This window comes from Sapajus apella, unplaced genomic scaffold (assembly GCF_009761245.1).
Source record: "Sapajus apella isolate SASKATOON/1434 unplaced genomic scaffold, GSC_monkey_1.0 scaffold68, whole genome shotgun sequence".
Lineage (NCBI taxonomy): Eukaryota > Metazoa > Chordata > Mammalia > Primates > Cebidae > Sapajus > Sapajus apella.
Genome location: NW_022437008.1, coordinates 1,556,726 through 1,566,118, shown reverse-complemented (window position 1 = coordinate 1,566,118; position 9,393 = coordinate 1,556,726). Strand labels below are relative to the sequence as shown.

General features: G+C 50.0%; 1 protein-coding gene across 1 annotated transcript in view; it reads left to right on the top strand.

Annotated features, from left to right (window-relative positions):
- Positions 1 to 9,393, top strand: part of LOC116530822 (spectrin beta chain, non-erythrocytic 4-like) — a 60,096-nt gene that overhangs the window by 37,329 nt on the left and 13,374 nt on the right. Inside the window, exons 10-11 of the mRNA XM_032249205.1 lie at positions 1,390 to 1,692; positions 3,534 to 3,684. Coding sequence (XP_032105096.1) covers positions 1,390 to 1,692; positions 3,534 to 3,684 — 454 coding nt within the window. The remainder of the gene's footprint in view (positions 1 to 1,389; positions 1,693 to 3,533; positions 3,685 to 9,393) is intronic.

The following is a 9,393-nucleotide window of genomic DNA, read 5'->3' as shown; positions in this document are numbered from 1 at the left end:
TCACACCTGTAATCCCAGCACTTTGGGAGGCCAAGGCGTGCAGATCATGAGGTCAGGAGTTTGAGACCAGCCTGACCAACATGGTGAAACACTGTCTCTACTAAAAATACAAAAATTAGCTGGACATTGTGGCACAAACCTGTAATCCCAGCTACTCAGGAGGCTAAGGCAGGAGAATCACTTGAACCTGGGAGGCGGAGGTTACAGTGAGCCCAGATCGAGCCACTGCACTCCAGCCTGGGCAATAGAGCGAGATTCCATAAAAAAAAAAAAAAAATGAGGGAAAGGGAGGCTTGGTTTTCTAAGTGATTGATTGGGAGAGTGAGGCTGCTCCCCAGGGTAACTGGAGAGGGCAGAATTCGTGTCTTCAGAAATAGGGGGAGTGTTTAGCTAGATTCTTAAGTGACAAGGGAGGTTGTATCTGGTGTCTAGGGTAACTCAGGACGATAGAATTGGTTTCCTAAGTGACAGAGTCGGGTAAACCTGGTCCCTCATCTCCAGGACAGGGAAAGCATGGGCCTCTTTCCTGGGTAACAAGTTTAAGGTTAGAGATGTAACAGGAGAGTGGGTCTTGTTTCCAGGGTAACTGAAGAGTGTGGGGCTGGTCTCCAGGGAAACAGGGGAATGTGGGCTTGGTCTCTAGGGCAATGGGGAGGGTGGGTCTGGTCTCTAGGGTAACTTTGGAAGATGGGCTGGTCTCCAGGGAAATGGGGAGGGTGGGTCTGGTCTCCAGGGTAACTTTGGAAGATGGGCTGGTCTCCAGGGAAACGGGGAGGGTGGGTGTGGTCTCCAGGGTAACTTCGGAAGATGGGCTGGTCTCCAGGGAAATGGGAAGGGTGGGTCTAGTCTCCAGGGCAACTTTGGAAGATGGGCTCGTCTCCAGGGCAACAGGGGAGGGTGGGATTGGTCTCCAGAGTAACTCTGGAGGGTGGCATTAGTCTCCAGGGCAACAGAGGAGGATGGGGCTGGTCTCCAGGGCAACAGGGGAGGGTGGGGTTGGTCTCCAGGGTAACTCTGCAGGGTGGTACTAGTCTCCAGGGCAACAGGGGAGGATGGAGCTGGTCTCCAGGGTAAATGTGCAAGATGGGCTTGTCTCCAGGGCAACAGGGGAGGGGAAGGTTGGTCTCCAGAGTAACTGGGAAGGGTGGAGCTGGTCTCCTGGGTAACAGGGGAGGGCGGGGCTTGTCTCCAAGGTAACAATGGAGGGTGGGGCTGGTCTCCAGGTTACCTGGGTAACAGAGGAGGTTGGGGCTGGTCTCCAGGATAACTAGGGAGTGCCGGGCTGGTCGCCACGGTAATGGAGGGGGAAGTCCCCAGGGTCACACAGGGTCAAGGTAACAGGCAGACTGCTGAGGCAGCGTGGGTGAGTGTCTGGCCTGCACTACCCAGGACAACTTTGGGTATGAGCTGCCTGCAGTGGAGGCAGCCATGAAGAAACACGAAGCGATTGAGGCGGACATTGCAGCCTACGAGGAGCGGGTGCAGGGCGTGGCGGAGCTGGCCCAGGCGTTGGCGGCTGAAGGCTACTATGACATCCGGCGGGTGGCAGCCCAGCGTGACAGCGTCTTGCGCCAGTGGGCCCTGCTAACTGGGCTTGTGGGTGCCCGGCGGACACGGCTCGAGCAGAACCTGGCCCTGCAGAAGGTCTTCCAGGAGATGGTGTACATGGTGGACTGGATGGAGGAGATGCAGGTGCCAGGCGGGGGTGCGGATGCGGGTGGAGTGCCAGGAGGGAGGGAGATGCACATGCTGAAAGAGTTGATGGAGAGCTGGAGATGGAGAGGGAAGGGCAGAGATAGAAAAAGATAAAGAGAAAGCCAGGGAGACAAAAAGAGAATGAGAGAGAGTGAGATGCGGAGATGGACAAGAGAGGCAGAGAAAGAAACAAAGAATGAGAAAGAGACAGAGACGAATAGAGAGACAGAAAAATGCTGGGCGCGGTGGCTCACATCTGGAATCCCGGCACTTTGGGAGGCCAAGGCGGGTAGATCACTTGAGGTCAGGAGTTTGAGACCAGCCTGGCCAACATGGTGAAACCCCGTCTCTACTAAAAATACAAAAAAATTAGCCGGGCTTGGTGGCGCGTGCCTGTAGTCCCAGCTATTTGGGAGTCTGAGGCTCGAGAATCACTTGAACTCAAGAGGCAGAGGCTGTAGTGAGCTGAGATGGTGCCACTGTGCTTCAGCCTGGGTGACAGAGTGTGACTGTCTAAAAAAAAAGAGAGAGAGAAATGGAAAAAGACATAGAGATATAGAGACAGAGTAAGCCAGGGGTGCAGACAGAGAGGAAGAGAAATCAGAGACAGAGAGAGGGAGGCAGACACAAAGCTGACAATCGAAATCTACATGGCTCCAGAGAAAGACACAGGAAGATGGAATCAATTTGAGAGAGAGATGAAACAAGGAAGATAGAAGCCAACTGGGCATGGTGGCTCGGGAGGCCAAGGCGGGCAGACTGCTTGGGCCCAGGATTTGAGACCAGCCTGGTCAACATAATGAGATATTGTTTGTACAAAAAATTAAAAAGTTAGCTATGCATGGTGACATGTGCTTGTAGTCCCAGCTACTCTGTAGTGGGAGGATTGCCTGAGCCCAGGAGGTTGAGGCTGCAGTGAGCCATGATTGCACCACTGCACTTTGGGTGACAGAGCAAGACCCTGTCTCAAAAGAAAAAAAAAAAAAAAGAAGAAGAAGAAGAAAAGAAGCAGCTGGGCACAGTGGCTCACGCCTGTAATCCCAGCACTTTGGGAGACCAAGGCGGGTGGATCCCCTGAAGTCAGGAGTTCGAGACCAGCCTGGCCAACATGGCAAAACCCCATCTCTACTAAAAAATACAAAAATTAGCCGGGCATGGTGGCAGGTGCCTGTAATGCCAGCTACTCAGGAGGCTGAGACAGTAGAATCGCTTGAACCCAGGAGGCGGAGGTTGCAGTGAGCTGAGATCATGCCTATACACCACAATCTGGGTGACAGAGTGAGACTTTGTCAAGAAGGAAGAGAGACAGAGAGAGAGAGGAGAGAGGGAGGGAGGGAGGAAGGGAGAGAGAGAGAGAGAGAGAGAAAGGAAAAGAAAAGAAGAAAGAAAGAAGAAAGAAAGAAGGAAAGAAAGAAAAGAAGAGAGAGAGAGAGAAAGAAAGAGAAAGAAAGAAAGAAAGAGAGAGAAAGAAAAGAAGGCAGGCAGGCAAGCTGGAAGCTGAACGGGAGATGCAGACAAAGAGAAGGAGGTGGAGGCAGAGCTCAGAAACGTGGAGTCCATGAGAGATGGAAACATTCAGAGAGAGACAGGTAGAGAGAGGAGAAGACAGAGACAGAACACCATGGCTGGCTGTGAGTGCCGATAGCAGTTGGGGGCTCCGCTTTCTTCTTTCTGATGAGGAAACTGAGGCCCAGGCCACAGAGCCGATAAGAAGGTCTTGAGGTGGGTCAGAGTCGGGAGTGGTGGTGCAGAGCAGCAGCGGCTAGCACAGCGATGGGGGAGGGGCGGGCGGCCCAGGGCGGGGCCAGAGGTATGCTCAGTGCTGTCCCCGCTTGCAGGCTCAGCTGCTGTCCCGGGAGTGTGGGCAGCACCTGGTGGAGGCGGACGACCTGTTGCAGAAGCATGGACTGCTGGAGGGGGACATTGCAGCCCAGAGCGAGCGGGTGGAGGGCCTCAATGCCGCTGCCCTGCGCTTCTCCCAGCTGCAGGGTGAGTCTTGGGCTGGGGCTGGGGCTGGGGTTGGGGGCGGAGACTTTCGGAACTGGTGCTGATAGAGGCAAGAGGCAAGAGTGACTCCTGAGAGCCAGAAGAAAAGAGTGAGCTCCCTGCCCTTGGAGGCATCTAAGCAGAGCCTAGGATCACATTCCATTAGGGAAGTCATGACTCCTCAGACTTGACTGGTAATTTTTGTCTTCATGTTCTCTTTCTAACGTATATGTTATTTTAATGCAGTATCAAGGAAATCCTTTACTTGAATTTTCTTTAGCAGTTCTCTTTTATTCCTTTTTGGCCTAGAACCCTTAAGATGGTTCTGGAAATTTCAGGAAAATTATTTTAAAGCATTAAGTATAGAATCTCTGAAATTGAAATGAGCCTCGAATGTTATAGCTAGACTGGTATAAGTGACAGAAAGGCCTCAGGTCATCAAATGTTGGATTGTGATAGAGATTCCTGGTTTCTCTGTGTTCCCCAGCAGGAAAATCATGTATTTTGCATAGTCTAGCCCTCCTACCTCTACCGTGGGCCATTTCACTATCTGTACACCAGAGCTGCACCAAGAAAGCTGATGGCTAATGCGTTTTGAGAGATACTAACCTATGTCATCCACTGTAGCTGGATAAAGGCATTTCTTTGGGGACTTAACAGAAGTTGGGGAGAATTAGTGCCCTGAGTGGCAAGATGGACCACTCCTCCTCTTCCTGCTTTAGATTCTGTAGTAATAACTCATGTTTATTGAGCACTTGTTGTGTGCCAAGGCCTTCACAGACTGATCTCAATGAATACCACTTAAAAAGACCTGTGTGGGCTGGGCACAGTGGTTCATGCCTATAATTCCAGCACTTTGGGAGGCAGAGGCAGAGGTAGGAGGATTGCTTGAGCCCAGGAATTCAAGACCATCCTGGACAACATAGAAAGACCTCATCTCTGTCAAAAAAAAAAAAAAAAAAAAATTAGCCGGGCATGGTGATACATGCCTGTAGTGCTAGCTACTTGGAGTCTGACGCAGGAGGATCATTTGAGGACAGGAATTGGAGGCTTCAGTGAGCCATGATCATGCCACTGCACTCCAGCCTGGGTGACACAGTGAGACCTTGTCTCTTAAAAAACAAAAAAAGTGGCCGGGCGCGGTGGCTCATGCCTGTAATCCCAGCACTTTGGGAGGCCGAGGTGGGCAGATCGTGAGGTCAAGAGATCAAGACCATCTTGGCCAACGTAGTGAAACCTGGTCTCTACTAAAATACAAAAATTAGCTGGGCGTGGTGGTACGCGCCTGTAGTCCCAGCCACTACTCAGGAGGCTGAGGCAGGAGAATCGCTTGAAGCCGGGAGGCGGAGGTTGCAGTGAGCCGAGATCACGCCACTGCACTCCAGCCTCACGTCTGGCGAAAGAGTGAGCCTCTGTCTCAAAAAACAAAAAACAAACAAACAAAAAAAGCAGGCCAGGCATGGTGGCTCACTTGAGAGGCCGAGGCGGGCGGATCACCAGATATCAGGAGTTTAAGACCAGTCTGACCAACATAGAGAAACCTCATCTCTATAAAAATAAATAAATAAATAAATAAATAAAGCAACCCTGTGCTAAGTAATGTATAGTCAGGGCCTGTTTAGCAGCAAGTGGTAGAAATTCAGTTCAAATGGCTTAAGGTGAAAAGAGAGTGGGTCGGCTAAGGTAACCAAAATGATCAGGGAAGCCCAGCAACATGGCGAAACCCGTCTCTACCAAAAACACAAAAAATTAGCTAGGCATGGTGGTGTGCGCCTGTAGTCCCAGCTACTCCAGAGGCTGAGGTGAGAGAATCGCGTGAGCCTGGGAAGTCAAGGCTACAGTGAGCCAAGATTGTGCTACCACACTCCAGCCCGGGCAAACCGAGTGAGACCCTGTCACAAAAAAGGACTGCCTGGGGAAGGGTGGGTTTTACTTCAGGCATGGCTGGATCCAGGTATGGTTCAAGGGTGCTTTTAGGACTCCATCTGAGGCCAGGCATGGTGTCTCGTGTCTGTAATTCCAGAACTTTGGCAGGCCGAGGTGGGAGGATTGCTTGAAGCCAGAAGTTTGGGCAACATAGCGAGATCCCCATCTCTGTGTCAAAAAAGAAAGGGAAAAAAAAGACTCAGGCCAGGCGCAGTGGCTCACACCTGTAATCCTAACACTTTGGAAAACCGAAGTGGGCCGATGGCTTGAGGTCAGGCATTCGAGACCAGCCTGACCAACGTGGTGAAACCCCGTTTCTCCTAAAAGTAAAAAAAAAAAAAAAAATTAGCCGGGTGTGGTGGTGCACACCTGTAATCCTAGCTACTCGGGAGGCTGAGCTGGGAGGATTGCTTGAACCCAGGAGGCAGAGGTTGCAGTAAGCCGAGACCACACCACTGCACACTCCAGCCTGGGCGACAGAGACTGCTTCTCAAAACAAAAGACTCCATCTCTCTCATCTCTCTCCATCTCTAGTCTCTGTGTTGGTGTCACTGTCGTGCAGTCCTGCCCCTTGTGATGTAAATCTGGGATCATTCAGCCCCAGGTACATATACAGCTAGTGCCCGACTTACGACCACGGTTGGTTCCGACAGACTGGTCGTAACACGATTGGGTCGTAAGTTGAGTAGGCTATATGTACAGTACTGTGAAATGATGTTATAAAAATCTTTAAGTCATATTTTATCATAATTTTCTTTCGTTATTGTTATATATCATAATTTTCTTTGTTCATTTTATGCCGTTTGTATCATCTCTACACCACTTTGTTTCTTATTTTTACATTCGTCAGGTTTAAGTAAAACACTGCATTACCGGCCGGGCGCGGTGGCTCACGCCTGTAATCCCAGCACTTTGGGAGGCCGAGACGGGCGGATCACAAGGTCAAGAGATCGAGACCATTCTCGCCATGATGAAACCCCGTCTCTACTAAAAATACAAAAATTAGCCGGGTGTGGTGGCACACACCTGTAGTCCCAGCTACTCGGGAGGCTGAGGTGAAAGAATCGCTTGAACCCAGGAGGCGGAGGTTGCAGTGAGCCGAGACTGTGCCACTGCACTCCAGCCTGGCGACAGAGCAAGACTCTGTCTCAAAAAAAAAAACAAAACAAAAAAACACTGCATTACCAGTAGTAAAGGTTGACCTGAATGCTTATTATGAAAGCATTCTTGTCAAATCTCATTTTTAAAAAGTCACCTTAACTTGTGGTAAAGGCGCAGACTTGTGTAAAACCGTGGAATATTCACAGATCACGGAACCACGGTGGTCTACGGTTTGAAGTGAAAAACCACGGCACATGATGAGTTTGGAAAAGCAGAAGAGTATGAACTGTGTTAAGTCTTAGGGTTAAAAAGGACTAGTTGCCAGGTATTTATTTATTATCATTGTAAATAGAAAAGTAAATCATCATAATTTTATGTGACTTTCCATGGGATACAAATATGTAGCATTCATCATAAAAGATGTCATCTGGATATCTTGTTCAAATATAATTTAAACTTAGTATGTTCTAATATTGTTAAAGATATAGGGATATAAACCACTCACATTTTAGTAAGAAAGGCAAGAAAATGACTAATAATGATATGATATAGCATATATGTTTATTGTCCTGCACTGTCGTACGCCCAGCTGGGCAGCGTTTGCGCTGCCAGACGCGGAGCAGTCGTGGCTAGTGATTGTGGTCGTAAAGTCGAATGGTCGTAAGTTGCATAGGTCGTAAGTCGATCAATACCTGTACTTCCTAACAGGTTAGCGGAGCCAATGGGACACAGGCCCCTTTCTCCCAAGAGTTCCCACAAAAAGTCCTAGGAGAGCTTGCATTGGCTCACAGCGGGTTCCATCATTGCTCAGCCAATCATTGTGGCCCCAGGGCATGCAGTGATCTAATTGGCCACATGCCTGAGACCTGCCTATCCCAGGGCCAGGAGTGGGGTAGGCCCATTCTAAAGACTTAAAGACTGAAAAAGAGGAGAGAGGGACACCCTTACCCGACACAGGGACGTTGATCCTGATAGGCAAAACCAAGACTGGCTCTAACAAGGTTCCTGTCTTAGTTATATCAGTGCCTTCCAGCCGGAGACCACCAGGAGTCCCTCTGTGGTCAAACAAGCTGGGTTTGGTGGTTCTTTACACACATCATGGTGAGCTGTGGGACATCTCAGCAAGAAAGTATGATGGGGGGCTGGTCGCAGAGGCTCACGCCTGTAATCCCAGCACTTTGGGAGGCCAAGGAACAGATGGAGGCTGTTGCAGTAACTGGTAGCCGTCATGCATCTTAGCTGGGCGAAGGGGATGTGTGATCATTTTTGTGGTTTGCACAGTGACTTTGCTTTTGTCTGTGCTCAGACATGATTAGGGAATGAGGCTTGGTTTTGTCCTACTCCATCTCAGTCACAGAGTCACAGAGCGGCCCCATCTGATGTTGGTGTTCTGTGAGATGGTTTTATTATTGTTGTTGTTTGTGGCTTTTTTTTTTTTTTTAAGAGACTTGGTCTCTCTATGTTACCGAGGCTGGTCTTGAACTCCTGGACTCCTGGGCTCAAGCATTCCAGCTGCTTCTGCCTCCCAGAGTGTTGGGATTACAGGCGTGAGCCACTGTCCCTGGCCATTTCTTTCTTTCTTTTCTCTCTCTCTCTCTTTCTCTTTCTTTCTGTCTACAGAGTCTTGCACTGTCACCCAGGCTGGGTGCAATGGCGTGATCTTGTCTCACTCCAACCTCTGCCTCCTGGGTTCCAGCGATTCTCCTGCCTCAGCTTCCCAAGTAGCTAGGATTACAAGCACCCCCTACCATGCCTGGCTAATTTTTAAAATTTTTAGTAGAGACAGTGTTTCACTGTGTTGGCTAGGCTGGTCTCGAACTCCTGATCTCATGATCTGCTCTCCTTGGCTTTCCAAAGTGCTGGGATTACAGGCGTTAGCCACTGCGCCCGTCCCAGCCCTGGCCATTTCTGTGAGATTATTTATGCTCAGAACACCATGGCTAGCTGTGAGTGCTGACCGCAGTCAGGGCTGCTTTTTTCTTTCTCACTGATGAGGAAACAGGCCCAGGCCAGGGCGCTGATAAGGGGGCCTTGAGGCTGGTCCATATCTCTTCATTAAGATGTTTTCCTCCTTGATCCAGAGCCCACAGCCCTTTGGAATCTTGGAGTATTATTAGAAAAGGAAGAACCTGTCTGGCTTGCGGGTTGGTGGGGAAGTTTCTCGCCCTAACCAACCTGGGTCACATTCTAAATGCAAACGCTGAAGTTTCCTTCCAAGCCCGGGTGTGAACATCCTGACCCTGGCTCAGCCCCCTCCCATCCCTGCCTCAACTCCAGGGGAGGTTGTTGGGACTCTCTCCTTCACCTTAGCTAGGTTTGTCTCAGGAAGCTCCCTTTGCCCTCACCTTGTGAGTTCTCAGTTCCTGTGATGATCAGCAGCACCGAGAATCCAGCAAAGGGGCCAGTGTGGGGAGAGCAAGTGTGGAGAGTACATTGACATGGTGATGGGAGGCAGTGCTGCCTGATGAGTGGTCCAGAGTGTGCGGTCATCATGAACCTCTTCTTAGCTGATGCTGGGGCAATCTTTCCCCTCTCTGAGGCTTAGTCTCTTCATCTGGAAAACAGGGCTGATAAGGAAAAGGATACTGGCCCCATAGGATGGTAGTGAGAATCAAATGATGTTGTGTCCGAGTAAGGGCTGGGTACATGGAAGCTATTTTTTGTATTGTTTTGTTTTCTTTTTTT